General features: G+C 41.4%; 1 protein-coding gene across 4 annotated transcripts in view; it reads right to left on the bottom strand.

Moving 5' to 3' along the window:
• ralgapa2 (Ral GTPase activating protein catalytic subunit alpha 2) overlaps window positions 1-18957 on the bottom strand; it is a 96253-nt gene extending 77296 nt beyond the window's left edge. For all 4 annotated transcript variants that reach the window (XM_030117718.1, XM_030117721.1, XM_030117719.1 and 1 more), the window contains exons 1-3: window positions 18663-18957; window positions 2612-2719; window positions 2132-2181 (exon numbers count right to left, since the gene is read on the bottom strand). In XM_030117718.1, the coding sequence (XP_029973578.1) occupies window positions 2132-2181; window positions 2612-2719; window positions 18663-18768 (264 nt within the window). In that variant the 5' untranslated portion in view covers window positions 18769-18957. The remainder of the gene's footprint in view (window positions 1-2131; window positions 2182-2611; window positions 2720-18662) is intronic.
• Window positions 18958-21218: the final 2261 nt, after the last annotated feature.

The following is a 21218-nucleotide window of genomic DNA, read 5'->3' as shown; positions in this document are numbered from 1 at the left end:
GTCACAAAGCATTGTGCCGCAAAAGGGGTTTTGTCCCAGCGACTATCCATTCATACACTGCTCTACACACCCTCCGAGGACGGCAGGACAAAAGGCTGCTCCAGCTTTACTTCTCCTCTGGCGAAAACTGATGATGCACACCGATAGAGGACATTACGCTGCACGGAGAAACTGGATTTATGACGACTTTTAAATTCAACATTAGCCATCCAAAACACATAACAATATGAGATTGCACAATGCTCAAAGTACTCTTATTAGGTTAATCTTTCCCTCCATCTGCCACTTGCTTCCATTATATAACACAGAGGCAGCAATAACATATCTGCTGTGTATATTAGTGGAGGCAAATGTATCCATTCATAACACATTCATGACCAACGTCTGATCCAACACGCCTAATCTAATATGGCATAAAGAAAAAAGTCCACACAGTGTCCCAGAGCTCAGGATCAAAGCGTCCATGTATCTGTCCTGTACACACCACTCTCAGCGAGCTTATCTTCTCAGTGCACGGGTAAAAGCACACGTCGTCACAGGCAGGGGCTAAAAGGGGACAAATGAGGGTTAAGCTGCTTTCAATATTAGTTCTTTCTGAAAAGATGACTCCATAAATATGGAGAAGGCATGAATCCAGGCTTTATTTACAGGTCAGATGACTGGGTGTGTGCTGGCTTTGATTTCCCCGAAACAGACAGGGCACCAATTCTGCAAAACGGAAACTAACTTCTGATGTAACAAAGTAAAAAAAAAAAAAAAATACAAAAACAGAGAGGGAATTTATGTTTACTTGGTTATTTCTTTATTGCTTCTAAGCAATAACAGTTACACTGTTGAAAAGCCAGATTTATTCCCTTTTAGATAGCCCATTTTTAAGGAGCCTTCATTTGTGGGATGAGCCGCAGAGCTGAGCACGCGGATCGCACGGTTGCACCAAAGAGAAATTTTCCAAATCCTCTCCACCGATTCCAAACAGCTTTGATTTGCTGCTGACTGTCAGCGGACTCAAGTACGAGGAAACAAGGCATATTGGTAATTTTACAACTGATGTACTGTAACAAACAGGAATTTTGGCAGCGTGTGGAGGAACCATACGCAGCCGCAACAGCCTGGAGCTTCTTCCTCATGGTGATCACCAGCCTGCTCGGATGACATCCATTCTTCCAATTTGTGACACCATTCAAAAGACATATAAATAACTGTGAACTTTTTTTTTTTTTTTTTTTTTTTTTATTCCTTTCAGATGATGTGGCTATAGATGTGCCCATCTATGAACTGAAAAAGCGTAAAACTGTAAAAGGTGAAATTTTACACAGAGTCTGCTGGAAAACACGTCTGCAAAAACTGGATTCAAAGCATGGTCCCGCATCGACTGCTATGTGTAACAAGTAAGACTCAGATCCAAAAATGAGGCATGATATCAAGAAAATATCTTTTCCATGATGTCTAAGCTGCATGAGATATGGATGACTTGCAAATTAGGAATCCATAGCTAAAGAAAGATAGCAGCACAATATCTTCATGCTAGCAGAACAAACATGAATTGATTAAAAAAGATAGGTGCAAAATTTCAAGATCCTCCGCTTGCCTTTTCTAAACTGGAGTGACTTAATACTGGACAGCGTTTGAGGATTCAGTCTGACAATGTTCCCAGGTGATTCATTAAAAACTAGGACAAGACATACCGCGCACACAAACGGACCAGACGGCCTCGCGCCTCATTTTGATCTGCTGCCATCTTCGCAGCCTTTCCCTGAGCAAATGTAACCAGAGAGCGGAGTGTTTGTATTGGAAACTGGAGCTGCCTTCTGAGTCAGGTGGGAAAACAAGGTAGGGGACTTTAACCTGCATGTGCGACGTGAAAACGCTGAGGTAAAAAAAAAAAAAAAGAGGGAGGAGCCATACGGCTACTATGTGCTCCCCAAAGAGTCACAAGATGTGCTTTCTGTAATTTGCACTTACATTTTAAGAATTAAAAAAAATAATTAATACAAGAAGTACCCAGTGTTGCAGCGTGGCACCATGGAAACTAGATTTCCATCCTGGCGTTTTGGAGTAAACAGGTGAAGGTTTCAGCTGCTGTCAGCGACTGAAACAGTGAAATCAGCACAGAAAACTGTGGATGACTTACTTCAAAAATAAAGAGGATAGAGTCCAGCTCCTCCCGTTGAGATTTGTTCCCTGAAACACACACACACACACAGCGTACTTTGAGAACTCGGGTTTTAAACACATAGCCTGCAGCTATATTGCTTTAAGGTCATCAATAATGTAACAATAATATGGGCTATTTTCTCAATACTAATTCAAAGGATTTTTGCGTTACCAGGAGGGCATACTCCCACTGGGAATGAATCATGCACCTGAGTGCGGAGGCAGGCTCAATCCCCACAGATAGACCGAATATAACCAGAAATTGATTCGCTAAGTGCTCATATGCTCATCACTGCCAGAATGTGGGGCAGAGGGAAAGTAACTTTCACCGTAAAGCGTGCCATCCAGAGCAAGGAGAGGGTTAATTATTGAACCGCTGCTGTGTGGCAGTTTAACAGTGAGTGCAGTTTGCGCACAACAAAAAAAAAAAAAAAAAAAAAAAAAAATTGATACTCACCTTTTTGTTTTAAGTTGCTTTCCAGTGTAATGAAATTTTCATAGAAGATAAAATAAATTTGAGAACAGTTGCTCTCAAAGAATGCCTTCAGTTCACTCTTGTCGATATCTGTGAGGAGAAAAAAAAAAAAGAGACAAGGTCAGTGATTAAAACTCTCTTATGTATCCCCCGGTAAACTGCTCCTCTAGGCCGAGTAAGAAAAGTGACGTCTCAGAGTCTGTTCAACAGCAAACCTCATAAAACAGACAACAGATCACGTATTTGTTGAGCAGAACTTCCATCCTCTGATATTAACAGGGAACCAGAAATGTTTCCAAATGGCTTCCACATAAGTGAGACTGGGAGCAGATTCAGGAAGATAGAATGAATTTCCAAATTAAGGGCTTTTTGGTTCGGTAAAAAACCGGCACACCTCGAACACTGAATGTGTTTGCCTGCATACTGACACTGAAATACCCGAAGCCTCCTCATCGTGTCCGTCTTCTATCAGTAAATTCAGCTGTAAAGCTGCAATCTCAGATGAAAGACGACAATGGTGATGGTCAGATCTATTTTTGTGGCTTGAAGTCTGTGGTCTTGTGTTTGAATTGAAACAGGTCCGTCTTGCTCTGGTAACCACAGACAGAGTGAGATTTTTATTTAACAGTGTGACACATTTCATGACCGCTGCCTCGCTACAGCAAGTGAAACAATCGCTTTGAAATGGGTGAAATTCTGGACCAGAAAACTTCACACACAAAAACCCAAAAGCAGCGACTGCATTCTCAGTCAGCTTTGTTTATTTTCTGAAAGCACAGGTGGTGACATGCAGATTAACTTCGTCATGGTTGGGCGCTGGAGTACAACATAGCGGTTCGTCAACTCTGAATCAATCGACCGTCTAACCCCAAATTTAAAAAAAAATATATATATATATACATTGCATGGTGTTGCATCTATTAAGCTTGCTAAAATCTCAGTCACTAGGAACGTTTACTCTCACTTTAATGAGTGTTTAGCGTCACCGATGACTTCCCATTCTGCAAATTGCATGTATTTTACAGTCAGATTGCTTCACTTCCTAACCCGCTGCAGTTTCAGCCACTCCTCTCCACTGACTATTAGCAGAGCTTTGCAAACATGTTGAGAAACATGCAATGATTTTTTTTAAATTATTCCCTCTCCGTGTAGGAAGTAGTGCAGGATAAACTATTCCAGTAAAATCTTTCTCTGTGAGGTGGAATAATTTCTGAATCTATGCACATCTTTTTGCACGAGCTCCCATCAATGTGCCATTTCACGTGTTCAAGTGAAGTATGGAGGTGTTTGAATAGTGTGTTTTAGCAAAAGCACTTAAAAAAATGCAATGCGAGCCAACAGAATGTAATTTATAAGGATAATTCCAAGACAAAACAATGATAGAATATCTGAAAATAAAGACAATAGTTTCTGAAAACTGCACAGCGGCTCCACCTAAGACGGTAAACGATTGTTCTGCCAGCTCTTTATCTAGCACAACCGCTTGACACTTCTGGCACGCAATCAGCAACTTTCAGCAGCCAGCACAGCTTCCAGTTCATCCACACTAAAGAACAGACAACTGACATTTTCTTCTCCGTCCCACAGGTGCTCTCTGGGATTTAGGTCAGCGCTCTGAGAGGGCTCTTCTAAGAACGACTGTCTCCCCGGAGGAGAAGACTTCCAGCAGGCAGCTGCGAGGCTTTGGATCATTATCCTGGTGAAAGATCCACTTCTGTTTCCTGAATGATTCTAAACCGAGGAGTATGTTCAACACTTTCTCAAGTCAAAACCTTTAGTTTTTTTGTTGAGAGTAGCACTAATTGTATCTTCCAGTCAGTTATGTACAGTTTTACTAAACTGACAACATCCCTAATTCCACATGTAACAAATGGCCATCACTGACCAAGCTTATACAAGTGGAGATGAGGCTGATCTGAATAATCAAATATAGGCCAGGAGGATTTCTGGCAAAAACACAGCAATTAAGGTTCACCTTCTGTCGCAGTTTTCCCTCCAACACATGGCAAACTGGAAGGCAACCAGAAGCTGTCCAGCTCCCAGGGAGTGCTGGAATGATGAACATGTTTGTGACAAAAAGACTCACATGACTTATCTCTACCTTGAGATCAAAGCAGAGATAGCAAAAGAGGCAAAACTCAAGTCAAAAGTGAGGTTTGCTTCCAGTTGGACATGAACATCAAACATGCAGCACGTGGGTAAAAACTGAAAAGAAAAAAAATAATTACTATTTCAGTAACTGGTATCCATAATGTTATCCAAAAGGGTCACTGGGCATAATATCATACTGAAACCCACAATTGAAAATTACCTATATTGCCAGGAAAAACCACAGAAGTTCATGAAAACATGTACGCAAAATTCATGCGTCAGCCTTTAGTTTAACACTACATGTTTTCAGATTGCACTACTCACTGTTGAGACATTTCAGGTAGTGTCTGTCTCCTGCACTAAAACAGTTGGACACTTCTGACATTTAAAAAATCAGCAAAACATCAAAAGAAAATTCCAGGAAACAGAAAAAGGCTTTTTGAGAAGAAGAAGGCAGTGTAATTAAAGTATTACACTGAAACTGACAGTCAGGGCTGGGTAGGTAATCACATGGAATAATGAACTCATATGAAGGCTATTTAAGGGACAGTTTTGCTTTTCTAGGTGAATTAATTTCCTCATGTCACTCTAAGCTTAATGTTTGGAAGCTGAAAAGTTTACCTGTAACAATGACAACAAATGAGTTCATGCACTCATGCTTTTTTTTTCTCTAAAATTACATTGAAGACAATCAACCGCAGAAAAATGGGTGATGTGGATCAGTTGTTGAAACATTGTTTTTTCCAAACCCAAGGTTGGCTGTGTGTGCGTGTGTGTGTGTAGAGTGCTTTGAGTCTGCCGGAGAGGTAAAATACGCTATTAAGTGAAGCCCATTTACTATTTTTAACCTCTCAGTTGCGCTGTAGATGCTACTCTGACTTTCACACCGAGGAACACGAACACCGACTGCACAAGCTTTAAATTCTCAGAGAAAGCTACACCTCATTAAATATTCCTTCCCTCGGGCATTAAACTAATCACACCTACTAAAATCAGATTTAAGCACATTCCGACACACATGAACACACACACTCTCACAGGCACACACTGGAGACCGGCAGAGAAACATTAAACCATGCAGTGATCTGGTCACACACCTGCCCGTGACCTCAAATTGGATGAAGCAGCATGTATTATGCATGGATGTGTGTATTGATGCAAAACACTGGATAGTGGATGAGGGCAAAGTCTCATCAAGCTGGTGTGCTTTCATGAAATATGTCTAGTAAATATTCTACTTAAATGAGACTGTTTTCATCCCAGTATTTTTGGAATGGGCTGAACTGGCTCAGGAGTGTGTGCACATGAAAAGATAAGCTGTTCTGCAATGACACACCTGGCTGAAAGTCCGGTGGGGATTTGCACTGGAGATGAAGTCAACCGGAGAGAATGAACTCCCGGTTAGACCCTGACAAACAACACTCGAAGACAAAATCTATTTAATTGCTGAATGTTGCTGACAAAGCTTTCAGGAACTCTACAGCGTTCCGCTCTTTATTAGACGTGAATCTAAAAATATATCGCCCAGCTGTGTGTATAACCCTATTAATAACCTTGTCTTTGTTGAGTAATAAGAACGCAGGATCCTGTTGGATCAAACCTGTTTTCCTGAATGCTGCTTACTCTGCAGGCTTCGGTGGATTAGGACAAAGCACACCAACAAACAGCTGCTCCAATAAACCAACTCTGAGAGGAATTGCATCAGCCTCGTTTCGATTTTTTAAAAATTCACCTGAAAATTCTTCAGCGAGAAAACACAAGCTGTGACCTATGTTCTATAATTAGAAAACAATTCTTAATGTCAAAGGCTTAAGCCTCACTGACTAAACCATGGAAAAAAAAAAACTTGTTTTACCTTTGCTCTAACTGAGCCAGCCACGTGTTTGCTTGAGAGAAACCAATCAGCGTTTAACTGGAAAATTTAAATACCATAAAACTGAACTGGAACCCATAACATTGTGCTGATATCGAAAAGTTGACTAGTAAAAGTGTTTTATTTGTGCATGTGGGAGAGACAGGAAGAGGGGGAAATGCAGGTATTCTATTATTCTCTTTTTCAGAGTGTAATTTGAATACCGCCGTGCGCAGAAGACTTGTTAGCGGGTGAGTCAATTTCAGATGTCATGCTGCATGTCACACAGCTATCCGAGCCTGTCACACTGAGCTTTCCAGCCTTCAGACTCACTGCTCCCCATCTGCTCAAATACCCCCAACCAGTCACTGGAGCATGACGGATAGTGGAAGAGGCCTTAAGGGGAAGGGGAGGGGAAAAAAAAAAAAGCATCTTTTATTGGAGATCACAAGACTTCTGACAGCAAGCAAGCATCTCAGGTGGACACAAACCTTATTCTTGGAGAAGCCTGACAGTACACAAATCAGCCTTCCAATGCTAAAACTCAAACAAAGACAGTTTGTCCATTCAGGGTTGGAGTTTGGAGTTTACTGAATCAAATCCAGCAGCAGAGCTACGATCTCAACCATTGACAGGAATGACAAACAGCTACAGCGTGCATTACTGATGGCTTGTTTCAGCAATAGTGATCTAAAGGATGAGAAGCCGTCCTCTGTTCCTTCTGCTGCTCCAGGGTTTGCTTTTAACCGAGAAAAAGTTTGTCTGAAAGGGTGAAGTCGTACAATGCAGATACCCTTCGCTCAATGGCTTTTAGCCACTTATCAAATAACAGCACATGGATGGGAAGAGACAGAACCTGTTTCTCCAGACCCTGGGAATGCTGCGGATGACACTGTATCCCCGGAGCCCTCCACAAGATAACGGTGTCCCTCAGCCGACACCCCCACCTCAACAAAATACCTGTGTCAAAAAACAGGGAGGCATCGAGGAGCACACGCTTAAGAAAACTGGGATCGCAGAGGGCTTCTTGAGTGGGAGGGAACCTTGTGGCCTTAAACTGGTGTCTGCAGCCCAGTAAAATGGAACTCTGTCTCACCTCCTGAAAACACCTCGGCAAAAAGAAAGAAAGAAAAAAAAAAACCCACTTCAGTAGTAACACAAGGATGTGCAAGCGTATCCACCAATAACTAAAAATTAACAAGCCAATTTTGAGATCACTTCATTAGATTCTGTTTCATTCATATAGCACCTTTCATGAACACAGCACGACAGTTGGAACAAGACAGACCAATCTGACATCTTGTGACTGTAGAGGAACATAAAACTAGAAGAAAAAAAAAACCCCAATCAATTTTGAGTTTTAAATGTCTTAATCATAAAATGATAACCGTATCACCAGACTGGTTCAAGCTGAGCTATTTTAAATCAGAATTGTGTTCTTGAGCTAATACACTCTGACACAACCTTAAATGAACAAAGCCCACTGAGGACCTTTCACAGTAGAAAATGTGTCTGCTAAAATCACAAATTTTATGTTGTAGTCAGAAAATCATCTTCAGAACTGGTCAGTGGAAGACTGAAAACTGAACTGTTGTGAACCATTTCTGCAGCGCCACATAGTTTGGCATCAACGGTAGTCGACTGTCATTATGTAAACAGCAGGTACGTGTGTGATTAGTGGGCTAAATGATTAAACACACGCCTGTTTGTCAGCATTGCTTGAGTAACTTAACAACATGCAGTTTAACAACAGCATGGCGAGAAGTTGGAGCTGCCGGGTCTTTCAGTATTTTCATCAAGAAAATGAAGACAAGGTGGTGTAGACTGTGTCCACCAACCAATGCACAACCACATTCAACTAAATCATTTGGATATTACTTCCTGCATGGAGAGACAGCTGCTGCGGCTGGCGGTGGTCTCCACTCACAGGTCAATGTGATATCCTTTACCCAGAGACCCTGTGGTGCTGTGATTACTTTGCTCAAAGTAAAGGCTGTATGAATTAATCACACTGAGCCTGAACATGCAGTGCTAAATTTGGACAATCTGGGAGCATTTTCTCTTTTAAAGACTAATTTATTAGTCCGCAATAACATTTTTATTAAGACGGAGTAATTCATCGTCACGGACATTGTGTTCCTAATAAAATAAACAAATATAAATGTTCAGGTGACGCTCATTGGCAAAAAAAAAAAAAAAAAAATCCTGAAAAGTGATCATTAAAATGGTTTTATCGTTAACCATAAACTGTCCAAACAATCATCCTCATCCTCCTAAAAATAGCTTCATGGATTTGAGGACCTGCATATTAATTCTACAGTGGGATTAATAGGCGCATGTCAAATGCACCAGCCATGGCAGATTCGGTTTGGATGACACTGTTCTCCATTGTGATCTGCTTCCTGTTAACTGTCAGCGAAGGGCAGATGTTCCACCCCCGTGTCAGAAGACCAGCTGGAAAATAATAACATGCAGCCGCAGCCGAGGGCCGCGACGTTGTAGTTTGGTGAAGCAAATTACCGCAGTATTGTTTCATAACAGCATATAATAGCAGCTTGTCATTTCCAAATAGCACAATGAGAGAGAAAACCATTAAAATGATGTTATTTTGTCGCAACTGCTTGGTGTTTCACATCAGTATGACGCCTCTGAGCTCTCCCTGCCACCCAGGGCACGGTCTACAGCTCTTTTGCATGCCTTTGGTGCACAACAACTTCCCATCAAGAAGAGCACTTCCTTCTTGTGGGTGAAGTTACAAACACAACAAGCTCCCACAAAAGTGTTGGATGACTGCAACTTGTTTTTCCTCCTCCAACACAGGGATAAAGCCTTCTCTGTTTGATCCAGCAATCTATCTAAAATTCTTGTATTGGATTTACTTGTTTAGTTTATTGTTATTCTGTTTTTTAGATCATTGTCTTTGTTATCACTTTGCCTTTCTTTGTCCTTCATGTGTGGTCACCTGAACTTTGGATTGGTTGTTCTTGGTATGTGCTATCCATATAAAGTGTCTTAATATTTTAAGCTGCCACAGAACAATTAGTGTCTATCGGGTTGCTTGCTATTATGATGAACTGCGTTTGTCCAGCAAGCACTAAGAGAGTGCACACATCGGTGCGCACACTGGGCTTCTTAGCCAAACAGGTGAAGGTCAACTTATCCGCTGAAGTCCCTGCTACATTTGCATAAACACCAGGCAGGCTGCTCTGTCCACCCCACCCCTGTTTAAACTTAATCAGCATACAACACAGACAAAGGGAGCGCACACTGAACGTTCAAAGGTTATGCCAAAGCATATTTAACTCTCTAGGCAACTTCCAATGTATGCTGCTCAAACCACTTAAAGCCCAGTCATTCATACGCCATGTCTTGCTCAAAAAGCAGTCTAATCAAGCCTTTGATCAGACACACACTCATTTGCATTAGTTCTGGGCTGGCGAACACTGCAGGTGCACTATATTCTTGCCAGAAAGGAGCCGAGGACAGAGAAAGGACTTCCACGTCTCTTTGGCTGCATGCTCAGATTAGACACAGAGGTCTCTTTAAGAGCCCCGGCAGAGGGATGCCTCGGGGGTGCCAACGCTCAGTGGAAATAAGGGGTGGCAGCGGATGGGCGCCCCATAAATGGCACGTTCCCTCACAACTGGTCCGCTGAAAACAAAGAGGGACCAAACAGACCGACAGAAGACAGAGTAGGATATTGATAGTTTTAAATAACAGGGAAAAGCTTTTGTTTTCGATCTAGTCAGACACATGAGGGAGACCCAAGGAGACACTGAGAGGGGTTATGTTACAAAGGACTTCTCCAAAGTTTGATTCAAATTACTAAACTGTTTCTGTTCAGTTGCTACATGGAGCACACAATTATCACAATACAGGCAACAAAATCCCCCCTATTAAAAAGGTAAACATATGAATTGCATTTTGGGTTTTGAAAAGACAAGTAAAGTATGAGTGGTTATGATATTCTTGGCAAACAAACTATGAAAATAACACAAGTGTCTTGATTCAAGTGACTTCCAACACTTGCAATGCAGAGAAACCTGGTTTCAAGTAGGGATGCACATGAGCTGTCATCTAAATAATTCTGTCTGCCAGTCAGGGACAGAAATATTAGTCATTAAAAACTATTTTGTGCTTTATTCATGTACAGTAGTAGTAGATCTGCCATTAGTCAGGTCGATTCATCACAAATCCCTCACCACACAATGCAGGTTTGCAGAGATGTCCTCTCACAAAACCAAGATAGCACGTAGGCTGTGTCAGGAAAAAAAAAAAAGCCATACAATAGCTCCACTGGAGCGAAAAAACAGGTGTAGCCAAGCCAATTTGGTATCATTTACCCGGAGACACTGTGATCCTGCCCAGTGTGAAACGACAAAGCAGCTCATAATGACAGTGACCTCGCAAGACCTGCGTTCACCGAACTTTGTTGAAGGTAAAGACTTAATATGATACACTAGACCTGAATACACAATGCTAAATTTGACTGCTTTCTGAGCACTGTCCTCTTTGCAACGACAACAGACTGCAGCTAACAGAATCAGACAAAACTGTTAGAAAATTAGGCCACAAAATAGAGGTCAAGTACAAATCAACAAATACCAAGTGAACAATAAGAACATAGACCTTCAAGGATATTCGAGCCCTGAGTATACCTGAAAATACATTACATCTGTTAAAAAAAAAAAAAAAAAAAAAAAAAAAGCAAGATGTGACAAAAAAAGAGTACATGTCAGCAGCTGAAAGTACCTCGTGACCCAGGAACGGCCGACATTTGACCACAGTAAAACAAGGTTAATCATAAATCTGTTGAGCCCATCACATGATGCAATAGGTAGCAGTCGGTATGGGGACGTTTGGGTCATGATAACACACAGCTGCTTTTAATACTGCTCAAAATGCGCCAAGTCGTGCTCGTCTGGAGATGTCACTCATGATTCAGCACTCCGGGACAAACTGGTTGCTCCTTATCAGGGGGTCAACAGTAGAAAAATAACTTTTCTCTGTCCATAGTGACAAGAGGCCTCTATCTGGGGCAGTAAATAGTAGTAAAATAAACTGTGTGGAGAGCTGTGTGCATAACTCAATTTCTTTAGACACACTCCTTCTTGATATTTGTGTGTGTATAATGACAGTTGCATGTGTGCAGTGTTTCGTATGAGTGAACTGATATTTGTGCATCTATAAGGATTTGTAAAAGCTCCTGCCTTCATCTGCACCTGATCTGGACCTCTTGGTTTTCAGTCAGTACTCACAGCATTCAAACACAAAATTTTGATACACATAAAAATTTAAATACGCACTCACAATACATTTTGCCTCTATATTAGCTCTATAATTACCTTTTCTGGGTTAATTTCTCCAACAAAGCTTTTAGTACAGTGCTTTGTAAGTCTGCATTAAGCTGGGCGATTTTAAGCCGCCATAGTTAATCAGAAGAAAACATTAATAGTTGCTTGCTTATGCTAAGCGCTACCCTCTCCGGGTAATGTATTCACAGAGAATGATTAACATACTGCCAGGTACTAGAGCAAAGCATGAGCCACAATTCATATCTGAGCACACATGCCTGCATGCGATAGCTTCGCTGTCTTTATGGTGAAATCCCAACAGGCTTGTAACGACACAAAAAAAAATGTAAAATGCTGCTTTGGATAAAGTGTCAAGTTACAACATGCCATTCAGGGATCAGTGCATTAAAAAGCATGGAACGGTAATGTAATGAACTGGCTCATTTCTGCAATCACATCACTTTCGGTGCATGTGATTTCATTACGATGTGACTGTGCCAAACGCTGCATGAATGCCTCTCCACTTGCACTCAGAGTCTCGCTGTGCAACAGATTGGAGCCTATGGGTCGACACAGAGCGCAGTGGAGAAGCAGTCATGCTAGAATTGGCAAAGCCTGACCCCAGCCCAGTCTGAGCCCACACATTAGAGAGTGGCGTACCGCAGCAGCTGAACTCTAAAGAGCTGCTAAACTGGCAACTTTCTCTCTTTTTCTTCAAACTGAATTCACTTTTAACAGATTTCCTCCAGACAGAGGCAAAATAAGTGATCCGATATAGTGATATCTTCCTTGTTCATCCGTTCTGGAAAGAGATCAAATGTCAGATTTTATAGCAGGTCACAAGGATGCTAGGTGTGTTCCCATCACAAAATACTCCTCCCAAGTATTCCTCGTTTCCACAAATATCATTACTGTGCTCTTCAAAAACTTGAGGGCAGCAAACTTTAAAACCATAATCCAAAGTTAAGTGTTTATTTTCCTTTGGTTCTAAATCCGCTAAAGATTAGTGGGAGCTTTTCTCTCAGAAAGGTAACAAAGTGTAAATCCACTGTGCGATCGACTCTTGATAATGTGCCAGAGTGAAGTGCAGGTCTGAGTTTAGGTTTGGTCTATTACACAGTCAAAGTAGGACCAGTAAACAGCCCGACTCGACCGACTGGTTTTTTCAGCGACTGCTGTGTTCAAATCAGACTCACCATCTCCAGCAGGGCACGGGGGAGTGGTGCTTTACTGCGTGTTTCAAAGAAAAAAAAAAAAAAGGCCTCTCTTTCAACAGCATGTGATTTATCGCATGTCAGAATTCAAAGGTTCTGAGACACATGACAGTGATACAGAAAAAGCAAGGCAGGGCCCAGCATAGAGATATAACACATTAGAGATGTTAACTATGCAAGCTTTTATTACAAAAGTCGATGGCACTTTTGCTTTTTTATAGTTACTTGGACCAGTTCCAAAAGGACACTTTTGCAAATGGCATAGGGGAAGATGTAGTAAATGACTCATCAAGCCTTCCGATGCTTTAAAAAAAAACAGGTACTCAGAGTCTCCCTTCACTCAGAATGACATCCTGTGAAATCTGTGACCTGAGTGAACATGCTACTGATGTTGACAAACTGCCACTTCAGGAATGATCACGAAAAAACAACACATAGCAGTAATATCTGTGGCGTCACCATGCCGTGTAGGGATCGAACAGATGATGATGGAACTCAATACCCGTCTCCTCTGCTTTATCCCGGCAACATTTGCAATTCTAATGACCGAGGGAGCACAGCACAGGACTTCTTTATATTCGAAAATGCTTATCTTAACCCTGTAAGCTCAGAAGCCTCACGCATAAACAGAGGGAAGTTATTTTAAAGATTATCAACGCGTATCTGAGACCTGCAACTCTTTCTATGATACATTAGTTTGAAGTCATTTCCACATCGATCCAGGGGAGCAGGATACACCAACACGAACATCTGTCGGGCGCTGATCAACAGCTGTATGAACAGTTCGTGAGGTTGAAGACTGACCGGGATCGTTGAAAATTCTGCAATAATGTGGCTGAACTGGTAAAATATGGAGGAGAGAGAGCTTCTGGTGAGCCGTGGGGACATGGACATTTGATTAACATGGATCACGACTTGATCTTGATATGTCACCTCAGTGATGATGATAATGATGAATCAGCTCTGAATCACAGAGTCTGATCCATTTTAACACGAATCAAAGTGGGGAAATGTAGATTGCAATTCAGTTTGAAAAAAAAAATAAATCCTGAAATACTTGACTGAACACCTTTCAAAGAACGCTTCTCAAGACAATAGTTTTTAAATAATCCTGTAGCCTTGCAGGTGCAACCTGTTAAAGCAGTCTTTTCAGAGCCTACCGTTTATTCATTAACCTCTCCCTACCTTTGACTTTTCTCATAAAACTAGTCATCTGGTTTTCCACCACAGGGCCATAGCCAGGGCTGTTTTCCTGATGACAAACACCTGATGGTGAATTCCCCGTCAAACATTGTCTTGGCTTAAAATGAAGAGATCGGCACCACATAGTCTCTAAGTAGAACCTCAGTCTCTCCATCCTTTCATGTTCAGTTGTTTTGGATTTTAAAGTCACACTGGATGACATTACTAATTGCTGCAAATGCTAAACTAAGACACCAAATGTTTGAGCAATGAAATCAGGAAAAAACAAAAAAAAAAAAACACGACAAATAGACCTCCCAACTCTCACCATTGGTTAGGTTATTGATAATAACTCACTGTAAGTTACATTTAATTGCCACTATTTTTGGTTTAGTCAATAAATGAGAGCTTTAATACAACAAAGAGTAGGTAAAATCCCTTCAGGGTGCAATATGCAACACAATTTATGCAATGTTTGTAGATCAGTGGCAATACTGAGTCACTGTAGTGTAGTACTGAGTTTATACTCTGTCCAGCGTATGAGTTTATTATTTGTATTTATGAGCCCCGGCTTCTTAATTGTTGATGGTTTTATTGAACTGATGACAGAGGAGATGCCAGATTTACAAGACTGGAGGCAGATCAAGCTGGTGAGCTTTCTCACTTCAGTAAAAACCCAGACGCTAATACAAACAATAGTGTTTCTTTTAAGTAGCTCACTGTTCAAAGTTTAATTAAAAATAAAACATGCTGTACCTTTAATGAGAGTTCAGTCAGATATTCTTCCACAACACTGAAGCGCAGTACCTTTTAAGTGTTGATATCTTGCCTATATAGTGCGAGATAAAAGAGGATAAGAGGCTGAGGCTGTTCCCCAGTCTGACCTGAGTGTTTTACAAAAAGAGGAGAACCAGAAGTCGAGTGATCTCAGGCTTTACTTCAGCCACACGGAGGACCTTCTTGAGAGCCCTTCCAGTGTTGTGCTCATTGTTCCTCGGGCTGCTTCAACTTGTGATTTCCTCTTTTAACAGCAGCACTTTCAGTTGACCCTGACCCACACAACACCGAGAGCCCGCACAGAGAAAAGGTAAAGAGGAATGACACCATATTTCATTTCCTCTGAAAGATGAACAGAAAACCCACTTTAAAAACTTCTTTTTTTTTTTTTACCTCAGACATCTTCACCCACAAGCAAACACAGCACACTGTTTTAAGTAGCAACACCAGCACGCATTCACTGTTGTCCCCAAGCTAACACCAGCTGAGCCTGTAAGGAGCAGCTCCAGAGAACAAAAGCAAACAAACGGCCACTTGGCATGGAGATATTCAGATAACAGGATGATTTAGTTATTTGTCCGACTCACTGGGTCCAAAGCTTTAAGTCCAACAACGACTGCTTACAATAACAGAGCCTGATCTATAGCTGACTGCACAGATCTATAGCTGACTGCACAACGTGAATCCCCAGCTTTGGGATTTAGAGGGTATTCCTGCAAACAAACAGTCCTGTGTACACGCAAGTCGGTGGATGATTTCCCACTCTGTGACCTCGGGTGTCATCGAGGCAGCAGTGTTCACCAGAGCGACCGGAGACAGTGGACGAGAGACACTTCACACAGGAGAGACAGCAGCTCTTCGAGCCACCAGTAAAGCCAAGCAGTGAGCGATCAGGTGGTTTCGCTGAGTTCCTGTAATTAACAACCTCAGCCAAATGCAGCCAGGCATGACCGGCAAATTAACATGCAGCAGCTTTCACACTCTATCCCACAGATCTGCTCAGTGAGCAGAAAACCAATACGGGGCCACTCAGAAAATAGCCCAGACTGCAGAGCGCCCTTTCTCCATGCAATACCACCGATACTATGGTCACACTCAACGAGCCGGCTTAACACATTTCTGCTCCTGGGTGCAAAGCCTGACAGACAAAGAAAGAACTAAATTCAAATTGTAAACTGCAGAGCGCCTGTCCAACTTCGGCTTGACGCATTTTGTTCGTGCGCCAGTAAGAGCTGAACGACATCAGGTCAACAGGCAACAATACTGTCAGCTATTACAATTATGATTTTATTTGCTATAAATATAAACACGTATGCAGACGATGTTGATGTGTTTGTGCTTCCAAATAAAATTGATCTCTCATCTTGAAACAAATTTTATTCAGACATGGTGGCACCGTTACAGTGGCAAGCGTTAAATTTGAGAGTCACACAGCTCTAATTCAAATGACGGATGTCACTATCGGGTCACAACAGAGGCTACGATCCTGGGTCTGGGGGGGGGCACATCAGGAAGCACAAGAGGTCCTGGGACTTTGCCCACTCTGATGTTGTATATTTCCATCCACACATGCCAAAGAAAACCATAAAATGAACCATAAAATAGAACATTGTGCAATGTTTTGGCCACTCAGATATCAGAGAGGTGGTCCGCAACTTTGCTTACAGTCAATTCTGGGGCTCCAACAAAAATACCAAAAAACAAGTCACACCTATAAACTACAATTTTTGAAAAATTACAGACATGTTCAACAGTCAGAAATTAAATTCACTGCTGGTAAACACTATTATTCAACACTACAAAATACAGTAGGACTGCAGCCCTTCTGCAATCATGAGAAAGGAACCAGATCCATTAAGTTTTCAACACCTGTAAATGCCTCTCCTGTGACTAATATTAAAAACATGATTTCCTGGTTTTAAAAACACTGTGGCAATGAAAAAAAAAGCTCAAACCCGTTCCAAGTCCCTGTCCTGTCCTCCACAGCACCCCGTCTCTCATCAGTGCTTCCTGCCCCACACAGGAACCAGCAGCACCAGGAGGAAATCCTTCCCTCCCTCGCTGAAAGCACAGCGAAATCTGGCACTTTGGGGAACATCAACAGGACCTGCCTTGCTATCAGCTGCCGGACAAACAGCCAGGGCTTATCTTCAGCAGCACATGAAGGAAAGAAAAACACGAGAGGACACGCAGAGCGCCGGGCTGACCTCCACCTTGGCTGCTCTGGTCTTGACATTGAAGGTGTGAAATGAGCAGAAAGATCTGACCAAAATGCCCCCTGTCAGTTTCTGTCAATGCTTCCAGACACTGTGAAGCAGGCAGCGGGTGCAACAGATGGAACAGAGCTGCAGAAATGGCCAAACCTGACAGTGCAACACTATAGCCAGGCTTCAGGTGGCATGCATGAGACAAACTTTGATCAAACAAAGATTAAAACTTCAATTGCAGAGATCTCGTCTCCTTTGATATACACACTGACTCTGCACAGCAGGTACAATATGTCATAATCATGGAAGCACACGCCAGCAAAGATTGCACAACTAACGAAACTGCATTTCCCAGAAGTTGATTTTTACAAGAGCCAGAGAGAGAAAAAAAACGTCTGAGTTGCCCACTTTGACCAAAACTCTCCACTTCTAACGAATCACTTGCAGTTCTGTACTTCACGATTCCCAATTGACAACTCAGTGCATCTCCACACTTTCCAAAAGAGTGCGGTGACCCCAATTTGTCTGTGATTCACTGAAAATAGCAAGAGTTTTAGTTACAAGCACCAACAGAGGTAGTCTCATTGCAAGTTGTCTATGTTACACAGTCATAATCAATTTCTATTATTGTTATAAACACCCTGCAAACTCGACCCCATATTCAGCCAGAGGAGAGCCTTTATAAGATATTTATGATTTCAACAAGCTTAACAAAACACTCTGATGTGCAGCACAAGTCAGACAAACACAGACAGTCTGGATGGTGCAAGAAGACAAAGTGAGAACAAATACCAAGCAGTTTTATGGCTGCCATAAAGGCAGCACTTCCTAGTCTAATGAGAGAAACAAAGGACCCAAACACTGCAGAAGTATTGCATTTCAATTCATCACCTAAATCCTACATCTCAGAGGTGATGTAGCCTGATGCAGCCGAGCACAGAGTCAGAAAAGAGCTCTGATCTCACTTCAGTCTGAATCCTCAAAAGACAGACTTCTGACTGTGCTGCTCGGGCTTATTGCTACATTTACAGATGATCACGATGACAAACAAAACAATGACAAACAAAGGTGGTGGTGGGCATCTGCCTCTGGGAGACTGATGATGCTCTGCATCACTTAGCAATGCCAGGCTAGCTAGCCGCAAGGGAGCTAGCGTGTGTTAGCAGGTGTCCACGCTCCACACTTTTCTCATATCAATGCACTGCAAAAAAAATATTCACGCAAGCGATGGTCAGGCGTTTTGTCATGGAGCGACAGCGTGCTACCTGTCAGCGAGCCAGAGGAAGGAGCTAGCCCTACAGGCTGTCAGCTAACCTGACGCCTTGTCTGACGTTAGCTAGCTTAGCTTAGCCTCGGCGATGGAGCAGTGGCGGCGGCGGCAGCAGCATCCCCGAAACCCGGCGGGTTTAAACTCACCTAACAGCGCCCGGAGGTGTTTGAGCCGGGTCAGCACATCCTTCTTTGGGTCCAGAACTTTCTGTGTAGATTTCTTGACGTCTCCATGCCCTCTTCGAGTGAACATTCCGCTGTGAAATGCGATGGTGGCAGCCTGGAATCACCTGCGTCTCACCATACACCGATCCTCCAGTGTGCCTGTCACTTTCCGCACCTCCCCTCTATGCTTGCTCGGTAAACATCGGTCCGACGGCCGCCGCTGCCTCCCGTGTTTTTCTCCGTCTGCGTGTGTGTGAGTGTGTGTGGGTGTGTAAACACGGAAGCGGCGGCTGACACGTGGGCGTGGCCACGGCGCGTGAATACGCCTCCTTGTTTATAGCCGCTTCACCTGCTTCTTGCCACTGATCATCTAGTGATCCCAAAAAAAAAGAGGATGAAGGAACCAAAAACTTTTTTTTGCAACTAATGTTCCACTATCTATTGCATTCGAGTTCAGAAAAGTAGTGTTAGAGAAGAATCAAGTAAAATTGCTTCTCTTGGAAACCAGCTACTATTCAACTGCATTTATTTACATCGAGAAATGCAGGAATAGTTTCTTTTATTTAAAAGTATACAAAAATGGCACTTTTTTCTTATTGCAACCTCAGACAATATACATCCATCTATCATACTTTAGCTTACCAGACAAGTCACTGATCCATCACAGGGCAAACAAAAACAGAAAAACACAAGCACACTCAGTATCAACATCATGGCACTATACAGTCCATTACATTCATGGATACTACATCTTGTACACATATACATGCAATCATCCACCCAGATAATTATAATATGGGATCATAATTTAATTTTCAGGAGCTGAACGCAGAATATACATTTGTTTTCCATGTGTTTTTGCATACGTTTGGTAATAAATTAACAAACAATAAGCGAACAAAAATAACTTTAAAAGCATATTCATTAATATTTCAGTAATGCAGAAGATATTAAAACTGATTGTTCCTGTGAATGTGTACATACTTATGAAGTCCACATGCATAGTTTGATGAAGTCCAAAAGATCTGCTTCAAATTCACAACTGGTAATAACAATGATATTTGCTTTAGACGAACAGAAATGTTTTTATTTAATTGTATCCTGATTTCTGAGGCTGTATTATGCAGTGGCGTTGAACTAAGATGTGTTCCCTTTATTTTGAACCCTTTCAATTACATTGAATGCCTCTAAATATACAATTTAGCTGATAATCAGTGTGAAGTAGAACCTTATAAATCAACAAATGGTGAAATAAAAACTTATCTGATAATTTCCAGGAAAGCTAACTATTATAATCTTTGCAAAGGCAGGAGCACTGTTGAACCGGATCATTGATTTTATAGAGGAACTTAGCAGAGAAGTGGTGAGTGACATTAATGTGTGTGTTTTCACTCTGCCTTAACCTTCTGTAACCTTTACAGCACACAAATGCTGACACGTGGCATTTTGAACTAAGTTTTGAAATCCTTGAACACATTCAGTGTGAGATCATTGTGCGTACTCCAGTTGTTTTCACTGCAACTTTGTGGACATTTTGCTTGTGTATGTTTTTTTTTTCTCACTGTATGTGCATGAAAACTGTCAAAACCTGACAGGACTCTGCATAAAGTTAAAATTCTTTAAATTTACTTTACTTGTAATTTTCCTCTCACTACCTTCCACTTTGTTTCATAGGTTTTCATGAATAGTTTCAAATATACACATTTACAAGTATAACATACAAGTTTAGAGGCAAAAAAGTTTAGATATTTATGAAACCTTGCAAGTAAAATTCATTCAGTACCTCTGCAATGTTTTACAAATTCAGATTTAGGGATATGGAAATGCTCATTTCAGGGACATTATTATTTCTGCAAAAAAAAAAAACAAAAAAAAAACTGTAGCCTACTGCTGTCAAGCTGAATGCAAAACATCACAACCTCCAAAATAATCGTGAGTTTGGATTGTGAGATATTTCTTTTCTTCAATTCAACCCAAAAAAGTCTTGTCCCAATGTGGGTTTATTTATTGGACAGGAAAGCTTTCATTTGCATGTGCAGTGAAGTGTTCATGACTCCATTAAATAATATCACATGCTTTTAAAGTAATACAGTCTGAAAAACCTGAACGTCATTTCAAATTCAGCACCGGTTTCTCTTATGTATTCAAGTCTGTGTTTCTTTCTTCTAAATTTCATGAGTTTGTGTTGACAATTTATCCAGTAGAGGATAAACTTTTTAAATTTTCTGCTAATTTTTCCTTTAAACTAAGAAAAAAATTGAGCATAATTTACCTACTCACCCTTCTACGGACTGTTGGGTTTCTTTTGTATAGACGCCAGGTTAAAAAGTGAACTGTTGTCAATACAACAAACTGGAGGATGTTTTCAGTCAGTAATAACTGTTGCATTTTAATGCCCGCATCCCAGATTTTTGTGACATTTTTTTTTTTTTAAAAAAGAATCCTAATTTTTGACAATTTATTTGGTTGTATGTGCCAATATGTGTAGTGTGCATGTGTGATGTCGTCTTCCATATACACATCGTTTTAAGTGTCAGA

The sequence above is a fragment of the Salarias fasciatus genome, chromosome 19, assembly GCF_902148845.1.
Source record: "Salarias fasciatus chromosome 19, fSalaFa1.1, whole genome shotgun sequence".
NCBI classification, from domain to species: domain Eukaryota; kingdom Metazoa; phylum Chordata; class Actinopteri; order Blenniiformes; family Blenniidae; genus Salarias; species Salarias fasciatus.
The sequence above is the reverse complement of the archived record's forward strand: the minus strand, read 5'-3'. Positions and strand labels throughout refer to the sequence as shown.